General features: G+C 30.4%; 2 protein-coding genes across 4 annotated transcripts in view; both read right to left on the bottom strand.

The window, feature by feature from the left end:
- Positions 1 to 201: 201 nt before the first annotated feature.
- On the bottom strand, positions 202 to 5677 carry LOC117171435 (bolA-like protein DDB_G0274169). Its single transcript, XM_033358763.1, has 4 exons — positions 5524 to 5677; positions 5108 to 5325; positions 587 to 655; positions 202 to 496 (listed from the first exon to the last, which is right to left on the bottom strand). The coding sequence occupies exons 1-4, from the start codon at positions 5627 to 5629 to the stop codon at positions 416 to 418; spliced, it is 474 nt and encodes a 157-aa protein (XP_033214654.1). The 5' UTR covers positions 5630 to 5677; the 3' UTR covers positions 202 to 415.
- Positions 5678 to 8527: 2850 nt separating this feature from the next.
- Positions 8528 to 16941, bottom strand: part of LOC117171752 (lysine-specific demethylase 6B) — a 235516-nt gene continuing 227102 nt past the window's right edge. For all 3 annotated transcript variants that reach the window (XM_033359350.1, XM_033359351.1, XM_033359352.1), the window contains one exon: positions 8528 to 11054. In XM_033359350.1, coding sequence (XP_033215241.1) covers positions 10887 to 11054 — 168 coding nt within the window. In that variant the 3' untranslated portion in view covers positions 8528 to 10886. The remainder of the gene's footprint in view (positions 11055 to 16941) is intronic.

Here is a 16941-nt window from a genome sequence, read left to right as displayed (position 1 = left end):
AAATAATTAAATTTCCATTCCAAAAAAGATTAATTCGAACCCAATCTGTTCTAGTGGATATTTCAACCATTTAAATTGAAATCTTGGAAATAGATAACTAAGGATGAAGATGAAAAATTGAAAACTGATTTTTAAATTTTTGATTGTATTTTTTAAAATACATATAGAATACTGTACATTATTTATACATCAATAAATACAAAATCTGATAAATTTATATTCGATTTTTCATATCATGACCAGCTTTTCGACTGATTATTATTTATGGCTTCAATAGAAACCAAATGTTGAGTTCTCCCAGTCGTACATTTTTCTCAGTGATTAATTGAACGTGTATGCTTGCAACTAATAATCTTTGTAACAAAATTTTATTTATATTAAAAACATTTACTTAATATAGTAATATTTTTTCCGTTTATTTTCCAAAACCGCCTCTGCAATTCGGGCTAGGTTCTACAGTCTTGTCGCTTTCTTTCCACTGGTCGGGAGTTTTCGCCTTAAAACATTAGAATTTGCTTTATTTTTTATCGAATAAATCGCGACAATTGGATTTAATATCCGTTATCTTTATTCTATTTTTACTTACCACTATCGATAACGCATGAACACCACTTACAAGGTCTGCTTTAAGGATATCATTCACTGTCCTGTGACGCTGCATCAAAACAATGTACAAAAATTAATTAAATATAGTGTTAACAAAATATTTACTACAGTTTTTACGAAAATTAGGAAAAAAATTCTCTGAAAATTCCAGGTTTTTTCCCGGTACAGTAAAATGGGCCTAAGCGGCGCATGTGGGTGAAAGCAACTTTTTAAAAAAAAATAATTATCTCTTTCAAAAATGTTTAAGTTTATTTAAAGTCTACTTTTTATAGGTCCCGAGCAAAATTTATTCGAATTTTTACATGCATACAGTATATTTATCGACCTGCAGAATGTTTTTTGTAAGAATGGTTCTTCTGAACCATATAGAAAATTTGAAGAATATTTCAAATATCTGTTTTATTTCAGGAAAATGTACTCACAAAAAAGAAATTGTTTAAAAAAATGTTCTCTGTAATGTTTACTGAATATTTCAGAAAACCCCAACTCTCTAACATTTTTCAAAGAGAATATATTTTTGTTAATAATTTTGTTAAACAATTAATTTTGTTAACTTGAGATAATTATTACTTCACTCTAATTATAAAGTTAAAAATAAGTTTTAAAATTCTGAAAATACCGCAATTTTCTAACTTTATTCTGAGAAGAAAATTTAAAAAAATAATAATAAATTTTTTAAATAGTTATGTTTGTTAACCTGCAATAATTATTACCGCATTAAGAAAAAAATTAAGACAAAGTTCAAAATTTGAGAAAAACCGGAACTAAACGGGATTAATATAGGAGAAGATAGTTATAAACAATGATAATTACGTTTAAACAACTATGTTTACTAAAATGTATTTATTATTACCTGATTCTAAGTAAAAAGTGGAAAAAAGTTAGAAATTTCAGAAAAACTCGCAACTTTCTAACATTATTTAAGGAGAATATTATTAAAAGGAATAATAAATTGTGTAAACAATAATTTTTTTACTTGAATTAATTATTACCTTACTCCAAATGGGAAAGGGAAAAACTAAGTTAAAAAATTCCAAAAAAGCGAATTTCAAACTCTATTCCAAAAGAAAATTTCTAAAAAAAATCTTTTAGATTCTAACAAATCTAGGGACAATATGCATGAATTTGGAAAAAAATCTAAAGCAAAAGAGCTGCAACGATATGTCTTGACAATATCGCAATCATTGTTGTTTCTTGCAAACCTTATGGAATTTTCATTACTTGAAGTTGTTTTATATAATAAATTTGCAATTTAGAAAATTTATTCTACAAAAACATTTGTACTTTTTCCTACGTTAGCATTTTAAAACCGAAAATCGGTTATTTTAAACAAAAATAATAAGTTTTTATATTATTTTTCAGGATCTTTAAATTACAATTTTTTTAGCGTTTTATATCGGATATTAGTAATTCTAATGAAACAAGCATTTGATTTCAAAGATTAATTTTTTTTAATTTTAGGTTACGCTAGCGTTTGCACCGTAAATCGGTATATATTAAAAAAATCTTTACCATTTTAGAAATGTTTTAGGTTTTGTTAACATTATTTTTTGGATCAAGTATCAGCTGTGACATTTTTCATTGAAAATTCGTCTTTTCTGGTTGAAAATTCAACTACTTGGCTAAAAGTTGAACTACATTGTTAAAAATTCATGTTTTTGGTTAAAGTTTAATCTCTTAGGTTAAAAACTTAACTATCTTCTGAAAATTCTTGTTTTTGTCTTAATTAATTTTTTTTTTAATAAAAAATTTAAATATTCAATTTTTTGTTTTTCCTCTATCGATATAAAACAAATATAATCGGTAAAATAAAGTAAATTTTTTAACAGTTTCAATTTGTTAAGCAATGTAAGGGTATCGTTAGAAAACAAAATAGTACCTCAAAATATATCACAATTTCGAAAAATCTTAAAAATAAAATATTTAAATGACAACTTCAATAAAATAGTTAAATTTTGCAAAAATAATTGGATTTTTAACCAAATATTTTAATTTCTAACCAAAGAATTGAATTTTCAGAATGCGAAAATGCCTTTTTATTTAAATGGTCGAATTTTGAAACCCAAAAGATTAAAAATCAAATTTTTTAATTTTCAAAACCAACCAATTAGTTCTTTAGAAGACAGTTGAATTTCCATCAAAAAGTTCTTTATCTACAAACAATGATGACTTTTCTACCACAAAAAGTGAATTTTCAATAAGAGTAAAGTTTTTAAACCGAAAAGTCGAATTTTTTTAGAAAACAGTAGACTTTTAGATCGAAAAGATGAATTTTTAACAAAAAAGATCATTATCAAACAAGAAAGATGATTTTTTAACGAAGTTAGTTTAATTCTCAATCCAAAAATTTAACTTTCAACAAACAAAAATAATTTTTAGCCAAAAAGGTGATTTTTTAGTTTAATTTTAAACAAACAAGAGTATTTTTTACGCAAAAATACGGCTTTTCAACAAAATACAGGATTTTGTCTACTGAAGAATTAAATTTTTAACTTATGCAATATACAAGATGAAGTTACAACCGAAAATAGAATAGTTAAGTTTCCAAAAAAAAACTATGAGAAAAAAAAATATTTTTGCAAACAAAAAAAAAACGACAAAGTTGTAAAATTTTCGACCAACAAGATTAATGTTCTGCCAAAAAAGATTAATTTCTTGAAAATTGATCTTTTAAGTTGAAAATTCAATTGTGTATTTGAAAATTGACCTTTTCTGATCAAATTATATTTGTTTGCAAATTCATTTATTTTGGTTTAGAAATTCATTTCTTTGATTGAAGATTTAAATGCTTTGCTAAAAATTTAACTACTTTTAAAAATATTTATATTTTAGTTGAAAACTCTACTTTTTGTAGAAATATAATCTTTTTTGAAAATTCATCTTTTTGGTTCAAAGTTCATTAATATTTGTTGGAAATTTAAGAATCTTGTTCAAACTTCCTTTTTCTTGGTTCAAAATTATTGTATTGAAAATTATTATTAGTGGAAGAATATTTAAGCTTCTTGGTGACTAATTCCTCTTTTTTGTTGAAAATTGCTTTAAAAATTCAAATATTTGATTGCAAATTCATGTTATTTGTTAAAAATAGGTCTTTGTTGCAGAAAATTCATCTCATTGGTTGAAAATTGATCTGTTTGTTTAAAAATTACTTTCTTCTTATTTATAATTATTTTTTTAAACTGAAAATGTAACTATTTCATTTTTTGTCGAAAATTTATTTTCTTTAATAGAAATTGAATCTTAATGTTTGAAAATTAGACTATTTGGTTAAAAAATTACTTGGATGTTATTGAAAATTAGGTTTTCGGTGAAAATTTAATTGTTTGCTGAAACTCCATCTTTTTTGGGTAGAAGAGCACTCTCATTAGTCGAAACTTAATTTTTTTCAAAAAATTCATTTCAGTAGTTGAAAATTCTTTTCTTTTTGGGTTGAAAATTTATTTCGCTAACTGAAAATTTAATTATTTTATTTTTGGTATAAAATTTATTGTTTTAGTTGAAAACTCATGTATTTGGTTCAAAATTAAATTTTTTTAGTTAAAGATTTTTCATTATAGTTTAAAATACTCTTTAAATTTTCCATTTTTGGTGGAAATTTTACCTTTTTTGATGGAAATGTTAACTTTTTCCTTAAAAAATGTTCCGCTTTTTAGAAAATTTAACTATTCTACGTTTTGTTGAAAAAAATATTAGGTTTAAAAATTTCGTTTTTGTTTATAGAAAATTAATCTTTTGAATTCAAAATTCCACTATTTGGCCAAAAATTAATATTTTTACTTGCAAATTCCTCACATTGATCAAAAATTAATTTCTTTAGCTGAGAATAAATAATTTAATTAATTAATTTTGCTGAAAACTTGTTTTGTTGTTGTTTAAAATGAACTTTTCTAACAAAATATTGAACCATTCTAGTTTTGGTTTGTAAATTTATATTTTTTAGTTGAAAATGGATATATTTTATTGAAACTGTATATTTTTTGACAGAAAAATTATCTTTTGGCTTTAAAATTGAATTATGTTCTTGAAAATTCATTGGTTTTTTTAATTGATTGTTTTTATTGAAAATGTAATTTTTATTTCTTTTCAATCCTTTTTTAAACGGTTTTTTTTAGGTTGAATATTTATTTTTCTAACATTTCAACTATTCTAATTTTGGTTGAAAATGGTTTTTTTTAGATGAAAATTGATGTACTTTGTTGAATATGAGTCCTTTTTGTTAAAAAATTAATCTTTTGGTTTGAAAATTCAACTGCTTGGTCAAACATTTATATTCCTCTTTGAAGATTCATCATTTTAGTTAGGAATTCATTTCCTAGGTTCAAAATTTATCTTTTTCATTTAAAAATTCAACTAAAGTGTTTAAAATGTACTTAGAAACCATTTTTTTTGCATTAATATTATTAATCTTTTAGGTATTTGGTTGGTTTTATACGTGAGAATTTCTCCGAGACAACTTAAAACTCTTTAGAACATTATTATTCGTGCCTGGTGCAATAATTACCTTGATAAGAGGCTGATCATTAAATTTATCAGAAACAACAAGTACTTTAAAATGAGTTTCCGATCCTTTCGGCACATTGTGCATGTAAGATTCATTTAAAACTTCTATGTGAATAGGTTTCAAGGCCTCTTCTAATTTTCTCCTTATCGAAGATTCTCTGGGTTTATCTTCTGCTGAATTAACCATTGTCCTAATGAAAGTTTTTATACTATTAAATCCTAAAATACAATAAACAAAAATTAAAATAGGATCAAGGAATAAAATTATAAAGAAGAAAGCACAAACAATTATTGTAGAAAGCGGAATTTTAATTACTGTTATTCATGTTTTAACAACATGAAATACGTGAACATAACCAAGTACTAAATTTTGATACATTTTCTACAAAAATTATAAGATTTAATTAAAACACTTACTGCAGTATTTTCCTAAAATAATCGACATCAAGGTTCCGTGATTGAAATGAAACAGAAAGGCCAGTTTGTCGCAAAAATCTTTCAGATTATAAAATTCTGTGAACATTCGTCGCCATCATGTTTCTTCATTTTATTTACGTTTACGGACATGCGCGTGGCTTTATCTGCGCAAACACAATCTTATTTTCTTCCGTATCGCAAAAGTAATTTGAAAAATGCTATGAAGCCTTAACAGTTGTAAGCCTTAATTAATTTTCTTGAAAAGAATTCTCAAAATTGAATTGCCTTATTCATTTTACATTTCACCAGATCTCATTTCATCTCTGATGTTACTCCATACATATTAAAGGCGCGTTATTCAAAAAAACAGGATTGCCACAAAATTAGGCATTTTCACTTCATTGTCAGCTGACTTCATTTCATTCGATAATTGGGGGGGGGGGGAAACACTGTACCGAATGACTGGGAGTAAACTTTATTTTTGTGTTATCGTCGTAATGAATCATTATTTCTATCATTTTATTATGTCATTAAATAGTTCTTAACAATTAAACTTTTTTTCCAATATACTTTTATAGAAAAAATTAGTTGTTACGAAGATATTAACAAAATAAGGAAAAGCATGGACCGAATCCCATTCATTTTGTCCATTGTTTTCCCCTCAGCAACCATCGAAGTAAAGTTAGCTTGTGATTGAATTGAAAATACCTAATACTACCGTTATAAATGTTTCACTCAGGTTACTTTTTGAACCAGATAAATTAACTTTAACTAAAAAGATTCATTTTCAGTGAACAAGATTCATTTTATACTAAAAACCAAAAAATTGGTACAAAATAGTTAATTTGCAAATCGAAGAAATTAACTTATAACGTAAACGAGAAATAAAAAAAATTTGGAACCGAGTACATTAAGTTTATACCAAAAAAATACTAATTTTAAACCAAATGCATGAATTTTTTACTAATAAAGATCAATTATCTACACAAATTGGAATAGTTATATTAACAGTTTAAAAAAATAATTTTATGCAAAAAAAAAGGAATTTTCAACAAAATAATTCAATTCCCAACCAAAGAAATAAATTGTCACTCGAAAAGTTGAATGTTTCACAAAGAAGATTAATATTTTACTGGAATATACTAAATTGTCTCTTCTCATTATAAATTATTTCTGTGAAAGTAAAGTGTTTCGAAAATCAGACTGTAGTCAAAATAAAAAATAATCAAAAAAACATTCTTGTTAAATAGTTCTAAAATATATTTTAAAAAGTTATTGCGACGTACAACCCGAGAATATAAGCGTTGAATAGAGAAAAATGAATATTTTCAGATTTCAGCGTAAAAGTGAAGATTATTCTATTATTTTGAATGCGCGATTTTTCCATCTGTCTAAAATGTTCGCATTTTGAGATTATATAATGTATAAGTTATAAAAAGATTTAATAATGAAAAATAGGTTAAATAAATGCTTTCGTTAAATTTTACTAAGTCGATGGAGAGGAATGGGATTTGCACTTTTTCTGTTCCCGTTGGGAGATTTTTAGACGGAGAAAGATCGCGTATTCATAGGAATACAAATTTTATAACATTTTTGGTGTACAAAATTGTATGTGAGAAAAAAAGGTTTACTTTTTTTTAAAATTAAAATCTATTTAATTGTTCGTGTTTATTCTAGATTATTTCTGTGAAAGTAAAGTTTTCTAAAATCACGCTGTAGTAAAAATACAAAATGATCAAAAAAACATTTTAGTTAAATAATTCTTCAAATATTAAAAGAAAAATTTTTAGTGTCTTACATTTGATGAAAACATTTACACTGTAGTAAAAATACTAAGTTTAAAAAAAAACATTGTAGTTAAAGAATTCATTAACAAACATTTTCAGCAGCTTACATTTGACGAGAAAAATTTTCTTTAACTTGCATAAAAAATTGTAACCAAACAAATTTTTATATATTTCTTTTGTTTCTAAAATTAAAATGTAATACATTTTCTGTTATTATTATAAATTGTTTTCGTAAAAGTAAAACTTAAAAAAAATGTACATGTAGTGAAAATACAAAATTATCAAAAAACATTGTAGTTAAACAATTTTTTAAATATTCTTTTAAAAAAATTTATCGCGACTTACTTGATCAAAACATTTACACTGCAGTAAAAATGGAAAGGTCTCAAGAAACATTGTAGTTCAAAAATGTTCCTTTATTCTTTTTTGTATAAAAAATTTATAAAAAAAATGGTCAAGTTTTAAAATAAAAATTTAATGACTTTTCTGCTGTTATTAGACATGATTTCTATGGAAGTTAAATTTATTCTCGACGACAGATTAGCAAAAATACAAAATGATAAAAAAAATTATCTTAAATAATTATTAAAAGATTCTTTCAGATTTGTTTACGACGTACAATTGATGAAATATTTTTAATACACTGCACGAAAAATATAAATGATAAAAAAGACATTAGTTAAAAAATTCGATTAAAAATTTGTTATTCCTATACACATTTGATAAAATCCCTTTTTCTTTCAGAACTTGTGGAAAAAATTACTACTTTAAAAATGGTTTAGAAAAAGTTTTAATTAAAGATCCACTGAATTTTGTTTTCATCAGAAATTATTTAAGTGAAAGTTTTGTTCCCCAAACTTGAAATTTTAGTAACATTAAAAAAGTTATCAAAACATTTTTCAAATATTGTTCTAATTTTACCTAGTTGAGGAATTCATTAAAAGAATTTTGTAGTTTCCTTGAATGAAAAAAAATGTTCTTTAATTTTTTGTATTCCCTTTAAATTTTTTTAAAAAATATGTATATTTGTATCTAAATTTGATGAATGTTGAAAAAGTATTCTTTTTTTATTTATTTAAAATAGAGTATTAAACTTATATAATTTTAACTTACCCTAACGCCAGTAAAAAAATTCAACATTCTCAATGAAAAAAAATCTGATTCAGCACAGTAAAGATTAAATAAAAGGAAGGAAGAAAGAAAATGTGAGCATAGTGATCTTTTTTAATACTTTATTTGATATTGTTGTATTGAGACATTGGAAAATAAAAAGCTGCACAGAAATGATCTAGTGAAACTTTTCGCATTATCAACAAGTGACTAGGTAGTGAGAACGCAGCCTCATCCTATTGTATTCGTTAAGAAACAAAATATTATACAGTTGAGATATGTAAACACATCGTTGTTCTTCAGGGAATCTGGCATTTTCACTTCATCCCCAGCTAACTTCACTTGGCCGAATGCCGGACGAGAAAACAAATTTATTGTAAAAAAACTTTATTTTTGTAATATCTTCAAAATAATTAATAATGATCATTTTATGACATTTTCACGAAAATATTAATAAAATAAGGTTTATTCTCATGTATTTCAACAATCGCTTCCCCCTTTAACACTCTTCCACAAAATAAACTTAGCTGACAATCAATTGAAAATACCTTATTCTCCTCGTGTCGCGTTTAAACATTATGCCGAACTGCGGATTTAAATAAACATACACAGTACACGTTTTATTTACAAATTAATCGGCCATGTTTTCTTAAACTAAAAATCACTGTAGGTCGAACTACAAAGGAACAGAGACAAAAGTTGGACGTCCATATGACCACCGCAGTGTCCATATCGATCACGCCTTTCCAAAATTTCGACAAATTTTCCGTTCTGACTGAGACCGCTTAAATTAGCTAACTGCATGAGCACGCGTGTGCAAAAAAAAATAACACTATATTGTCAACATAAAACTTATATGGACGACAAAGAATCGAGGCTCCACGCCGAGAGCGTCGAATCCCGTTTCCTCGACTGACGCCATTTAATACAACAATTCAACTAAAATACCATGTTAGCGTATAATAAGGACTCAATATGAGTCGTCGTACCGTTAATAGTCTTAAACCGGCCTTGTCCGAAATCACTAAGAAATGCTACTCCGCTTTCTTCGCCTCCGGGAAAACCAGAAGGATTTCAGAAAGTTTGCACTCTTTTCTCCTTCATCGTCCTCGAAGACACGGCGAGCAACGATGATCCGCCATCTCGGTGAGGATTTGGCCACGCATACGATTTAAGGCGAACGCTTTTATTGCTATACAACCTAATCACTGACCACGGAGCTGCCAAGAGATGCGAATGACGAAGAAGAAGAATAAGAAGCCTGTGGAAAGGCAGCACCGAGGGTCATGTTTCCCGGGTGTACATAATACTAGTTTCTCGAAGTTAGTCTCTACTAATCGAGTGTAAAAACGTACACAAAAGCTACGAGGTAACTCGTTTTGTCGTACTCTTTACGTTTTCAGTCTCATCGAGTTCTTCTTCTTCCTGCGCCACGTCGTTCAGTGGAACGAAGTTCTACGATTCCAGTTTATTCGTACTTTCGATTCGCGTATGCCGTTGGCAACTGAGAAGCACACTCAAATTGCTACTTATTGCTAGCCGTCATCAAACCTTCCTCTTGACTCGATCTTAACACAGTTTTATTCAATTTTTTGCGTAAGAACCGCCACCTTATCGGATGATGCGACTTTTTCTCTAAAAACGGCTAGCAGCGCTAAAAAAAACTGGTGCAACTCACTCGCGACAACTGACGCGTACACTTTCTTGCGCGGATAGTACGTGAAAAAGGCACTTTCTTGGTCGACATTACAGCGTGCATATACGTTGAACCGAAAGCGACTGGAGAAAATTGTAAAATGTTGATTAAACGTTTGTCAAACATTTTTTTTTTTTGCGAAATGACCGTTCGTTGCTAAAGATACCTCCGAATTAGGCACTGGTTGTGTTTTAAAATCTGTACAAACGCGCTGGCCAAGTGACTAATATAAAAGCTTCCTAAATCGCAGGGCAACGCTTTGTTTCTCCAGTCCAGTGAGCGCTTTCGAAGCGAGGCACTCTGTAGATATGTGATATTTACTCTTCGTTAATTTCGAGCCCAGCCGGCTCTCATTTTGAATACATTCGTCACACAACTTCCAGTCTCTGGATTTCTTTTAAAAAGAAGTTTTTTCCCCACTTAGGAATTCAAATATCAAAATATAAATTTACAAATAGAAGAGAGGAAGTTGTGGGACGATCTTCTCGACCAAGCACCGTCTATCCGAATTTTCGACCGAAGCGTAAAACATAGATTGTATGATTACAAATACATCTCTTTCTGACTGCTGATACTTTCGCCGACAATGGTCGCTGCTCTTTAATGGTGACAATCACGCAACAACAAAAAAACAGACTCTCATGCACGCTAGTCATACTCTCAGCACACGCGCGAAATCTCTCGTCATTAATTATCTTACAATACAGGAAAGCATAGATTATCGAGTGGAAGGTTCACATAATAAATAGGTGATGGCCCATTTGAGGCTGTCAATAGACATAGATGGTCTTCAACTGATCCTTGAGTTCCGGTGGAAAGGCACATGTATCTGTTTCCGGTTTCCTCTTCACAAGGCGACGCCAGCGTCCCCCAAGATTCTTTCGGAAGCCCTTCGCAAAGCCTTGCCTGTCCGATGATAGTCCGTGTACAAGGGTATCCTGAAACGCAAAAGAACGTTTTAGATTTCTCTTTAAATAAGAAGCAAAAAACTACGTAAAATTAGGAACTGGAAATAGTTTTTTTTACAATTCTTATATCTTATTCTTTTGTTGCTTGACCTGAATTTAACGGTGAGTTTTAACAACTGGAATCGCAAATGTCTTGTTGTAATTCTTGGCAGGACTTTGAACCCGAAAGAGGGAGCGACGCGGTTTAGGGTGACATGAGAGATAGTGCGAGCATATGTGAGTGGCCTGCTTATGAGGGTTAGACAGAGTGTGCAACATGCAATATATCTATATTGCAGTGTAGCATCGGCCCCTTCAGTTTGAAAGCCCTTTCGTGATCGATAATACACCATAGTCTCATTTTGGTCATTGAACTAACGTCTAACTTGTTCCATTACATATCTCCATGAACCCTGTAACGATCCTAAATTTGCTTCCCCTTCTAAAATCGAACTTCTACGATCTGAAGTTTTTGCTAGCCGAATATTAGACTCGAAGTGGTTTTTAAAAACGATAATAAGATCATGGGAGAGAACCATCAAGATCTGGGTCAGACTTTTTATATTTATAAATGGCCCTCTTTTTATTGGAACCAACTCAAAGTAGACTGTTTAGCCTAGAGCCAGATTGATGTGTCATTGAGAAAGTCTTGATAAAACTAGGTGCTACTGATAAGAATGGTTACAATTCATTAATCAAGCTTACAATGCGAATTCTCACAGACAGAAGAAACATCCTTCGAAAAGGGAAAGTTCTCTCGACTTCACAGGATATCCTATTTTAATGTTTTGAAATGTCAGTTAGAGGTTATAGAAGGAGTAGAATAGAGTATAGACAAACGGGGTCGAACAATACACAAATAATGTGGGCAGCGCCTAAGTTGTGAAACTGGCAGTGACTGTCGGGCCATAAATGTATAGATCCTGAGAATGTCACGCCTGGTGCGAGGGAACGTCTCGTCCTGTGGGACTCAAAGAAAACCAGACACCGGAAATCGAGCGTCAGGCAACTTGAACTCCAGTAGAGTGTCTGCAATCCACAGTGTGTTGGTAGACTCGACTTCGAACTTTGTTTCATTGGTGGATGTCGAGACAGCTGTCGGTTGTCAGGAGCAAGCTGGCAACCGACCACTACGAACGCCCACCCACATTAATTTTAGCGCCAAGCCGAAAGCGAACTGGCACAAAAGTAGACCCCGCATTTCCATTATAGAAAACTTCGCACCTATCCACGCTCGAATCGTAATAGCTATATCGCTCTTGGCTAGAGTGACGAGAATCAAACCAGTGAGAGAAACACTTAACTGGGTCCAATTTTGGAAATCAGATTCTTCCTTGCAAACTCATGATAAACGTCAATTCAAAAACTAAAACATAAAGTTTCAATTTTAAGTGAGAGGTTTTGGCATAAGGGGTAATCCTGCACCTATGCGAGCGTCCCGCTCATGCTAACGCAAACGCAATTGCATTGTCCATACTCTACGGACGCTGGATAGAGGGAGAGCCTTGCAAGGAAGTAGGAACTATTCAAATGTAAAGAGTAAGATGAAAAATCAAAAACCTGCAAGAGTATTCTGACCGCCTTAAGGAAGGCATAGCATGGAGATGCAACAAATAGGATTTTTCTAAGGTTTATAAAAGGCGGCGAACTGAGGGCAAATCAACTGGCAATCCAAAAGATAATTACAGATATAATGTGCGGGAAAGAAGTGGAATACATGCGATAATAATAAGTAGAGCGTGAAACGATGTCACAACAGTGCCGAGGCAAGACTCGGCAACGCTGCCGATTGTTTAGGATTTTTCTGGCGACAGAGTGCCTGAGCCTCGACCTTACAACTTACATCGCTTACGCCTCGTCTACCTGGTCTGGTCTGGCTGGATCGTACGCACCCGACAAAGTACACGATGGGTACGGCCTTGACGAATCGATAGCAACGTCAGTTTCGTTCTTATCGACGTCGACACATTTCACCAGAAATGTGTGAATAATCCTTTTAAATCTTATCCTTCAGAAACTGCACGCATTTAAGCCATCTTCCTTGATGATGAAATGGGCAAAGAATACGAAACCTAGAAGTTAAACCACTCCCAAAAATTGTACTCATATACCCCTGAAGAGGACACTTCTCTGGAAGACAACTTAACAAAGAAGGCCCCTTTAGAACACAAGATTTAGATACGCCACTGTTACCCTCTCCAAGCAGAACGTTACTCTTTCCCCTCTCTAAAAGCCTCATGGGACCGCCCCTCAAACTATCAGTTCGATCAACCTCGGACGAAAGAGGTGGCTTTCGACCTCATTTTTTGGGGCCCCGCTAATCTAGAAAGTGTTGCGATTCAATAATTCTTACATAAATACTTTGCAACTGGTCGCTAAGTGGAAACAAAATCCATTCGCCAATGAACAACTTCGAAATCGAACATGTAAGCTCCTTTTGAAGTCCATTTCCTTTCACTAAAGATTCATTTGATAACCAGGTATAGGTGATTAAAAAAAAATCTTCTAGACAACAATTATTATAATTTTTGAATTCGATTCAGGGTTCCTTGAAGCTTGAAGCCGATCCTGAGGTCAACGATCGAAGGGTAACCAACCTTGCCGAAAATTAGTAGCTGTGAAAGACTAGCAGACTAGCTACTAACACTAACGACTAACCGAAGGGGAGTCATAAAAAGCAGATGGTAAAACTATGTTTTACCAGACAAATCGATGAAGTCGGAAATAAAACGTAGATTGAATCAGGTGCTATTGGAAACCAGGCAGGAATTGATATGGCGATGTTAATATTCAGTTTCGCAGAACATTTAGCAATAATTGTGATACAGATGTTTTCATTTAGAGATCAACCTGACGTTTACCGCAATCTCGAATTACGTTTGAAACACATTATGTATCAACTGCAGCTGGTGTTTCGAATGAATCTTAACCACGTGATCTTGATTAGAAACAAACACGATTGAATTCTTTTGTCTCATAAATGACTTCAGATTCACGATTTACTATTAGTATATCTAAGGATCAAGAATTTATTTGCTTCTGGTAGCCAAACTCTCGAATTTTTTACTCAAGGAGAAACCTATCTTTAGCGGAAATGTAACATCATTTTGATGCATCCTTGAGTGGTAAAGTTGTCACAACTCTGATTATTGTATTCTCGCGATTTCATGATTCGTCACTACAGTTTATCTTCCACAATACATAATTACAAACTCCTGGGCTTTAAAAAACTATGATAAGTTTTACGAACCACTATTAAATCTTTCATAAGTTTTATGACACGTTCAAAATTAATACTTTCGGATTCATATTGTGAGGAAACTCTTATCTTACAATCTAAGCTTGTTTTACGAATGAGTAGCGATAAAAAAAGAAACCTTATCTCTGATATATGAACTGCTTATAATTGCAAACCTCTTCATTTTAAAGTTTCGATTACTAAAAAGTTGGCCTTTGGGAGGTCCGGTTCATGAACAAAATCGTTACATCCGCCTAATTCGTCTGCCAAGTGCCACACTAGCCGAACTAACACGATTTTTGTCGGTATTGACCGAACGTTGAAATTTAAATTCATTGGGCGCTGTACAAATATAATAGTATACAATAAAACTATTCAGTATACAGTTATATACTATGAATTAGGCAATATGGTATGGCAAGCTGTACTATATGAATGAAATATTTTAAATATATTCTTGGTTGTTATGCATTAAATTTATTATCAATGGTAATTTTGTTATTTAGCGTTATCGGATTTCTCATTCTATCAAAGGAGACTGATGATAAAAATACGTAGATATTCATATGGAAGCAAAAGAAAGTTGTTTGATAATATTTTGATTTCCAAATCGCTTTCTTTTATACCGTATACCACAAAAATAACTGAAAAAGATTCATTTTCGTTGATAACTTAAGTTTTGCGAGTATTAATCTTTCGATAGCCCATTTTTTAAAAGGAGAAAACGAACTCCTCAATTCGGAGTTCATTAAGTAATTGAAAATAAAGCTAGTCATGTCATTCTAGCAGAATTTCGGAACGTGAGTTGATTATTGAATAGGGTGTTTATAATCTTATTTCAATGAGGGTAAGAATGTAATTAATACTTTCAAAATAAAATTCAAAACATTGACAACAGATTAAACTGAAGAAAAAGAAAATAACAGTTGTAACTACAAATGTTATTTTCTTAACAAAATTTTATATGATACGAATTATTCCAATAAAGTAAGTTTTCAAAAAATCGTACGAAGTAGTAGATATGCAGTGCACATTTCAAATTTGGTCTAGACAATTTGCAATTTTGGATGAATGTAAAGAAACAACAAAATGTAAAAACACTTTTCAATTACCAAGTGGGGAAGTTTAACACAATTAAAAATATTTTATAATAATTGGACATTATAATGAGCTATACTATGAAATTCTTGCACATATAAAGAAAAGTTTATAGCTAAAGGCCTGACTGACAACCAAATCGAACACTGTCAAGAAATGTATATTGAACAAAATAGATAAGCAGTTTTCTGGAAACTGTAACTGAAATTCTCAATAAAAAATTTGGTACGAATAACAGTCCTTTTAAGAATTATATTTTTTCAGGGATTTTTAAATTACACGACTGACAAAAATTTGGAACCATATCAGGAATTGCAAAGTTTACAAACAAGCTTCATAACATTATAATTGAAATATAGACTAGAGGATTCTTTTGAATGACCTGAGTACTAAAAGTCAGTGATTTTGAATGTTTATTATCAATAAATGTAATTTTCTACTTTCAGGTTAAACATTCATGGTTCCAAAATGTTTACCAATCCTTCAGATCATTCTAACTGAATTTTTTTACTGTACTCGCTGACAATAATGTCACTATGTCCAAAACTCAGAATATTATGAATGAAAGAGATTTCTCTAGACTAGACTCTAGAGCCTGATTAATAATAGAGAAGTTCGAGGATTTTCATTCTACTGAATTTAATATTGTCTTCGGGTCGCATATTCAAGAGAAATGTAAGATGTTTAAAAAAGAATGATTTTTAGAGAATATTACATCCATCGAGTCGAAAAGTAATGTATTTTTCCGCTGCTAAGTAGATTCTAAGTGAAGGTTTGAAAACATTACTGAAGAAAATTTGAAAATCTAATCAGAAATGTATACAATTACATACACATATTCTTTGTAATCTACAATCTCTATAATATTCTGAAACTGTACTTTTGACCTTAAGAATGAGATTTCGAAGACATTTCTGAAGGAGAAAGATTATCAAAAAAGTAAAAGAATTCATTTACCCTGCCCTACGTTTTTTAGATAGTACATTTGCAATTGAGAATGTCCCCATTCAGGAATATCAACAATTTCGGATAGCACCATTTATAATTTAGGAATGTTTAATTAATTATTCTCAGGGTCTGCCAAAGCCTAATTCACTTGAAAAGTGACCTATTTAAACCGAAAAAGTGATAAATTCCTAAGACTTCAAAACAATTCGAATGGATTTGGAATATGTTAAAAAAGTCAATCGATTTCAGCAAAATTTGGAGTGAATGTAGAAGAATCTAAGGGAAATGAGAAAAATTCGATGAAATTCATAATAAAACATGGCGAATTAAAAAAATGCAAGTGAATTGAAAACAATTCGAAAATATAAAAAATGCATTGAACTCAGTAAGTTTGTAAATGAGGTAAAGAAATCAGAATGAATTAACTAAAAACTAAACCCGAAATGTTCAAATTCTTTAGAATATCATCAAATTATTGAAATTTAAATACTTTGAGGCTACATAAATGTAAAATAAAAAAGCTTAAAATTGTAATAATGTAATGCGAACAGAATAAAAAATTATTTGATTCTAACTTGAAAAATTAAGAATCAA

This window comes from Belonocnema kinseyi, chromosome 4 (genome assembly GCF_010883055.1).
Source record: "Belonocnema kinseyi isolate 2016_QV_RU_SX_M_011 chromosome 4, B_treatae_v1, whole genome shotgun sequence".
Lineage (NCBI taxonomy): Eukaryota > Metazoa > Arthropoda > Insecta > Hymenoptera > Cynipidae > Belonocnema > Belonocnema kinseyi.
Note: the sequence above shows the minus strand (reverse complement) of the source record. Positions and strands in the feature narration are given on the sequence as shown.

What these genes read in the sequence shown, in the direction of transcription:
- LOC117171435 (XM_033358763.1), bottom strand. Translation starts at nt 5,629, where the DNA reads ATGTTCACAGAATTTTATAATCTGAAAGATTTTTGCGACAAACTGGCC. An exon ending in ATGATCAGCCTCTTATCAAG is followed by an intron (nt 656 to 5,107) that starts GTAATTATTGCA and finishes GTTTTGATGCAG; the next exon opens with CGTCACAGGACAGTGAATGA. An exon ending in TTCATGCGTTATCGATAGTG is followed by an intron (nt 497 to 586) that starts GTAAGTAAAAAT and finishes TAATGTTTTAAG; the next exon opens with GCGAAAACTCCCGACCAGTG.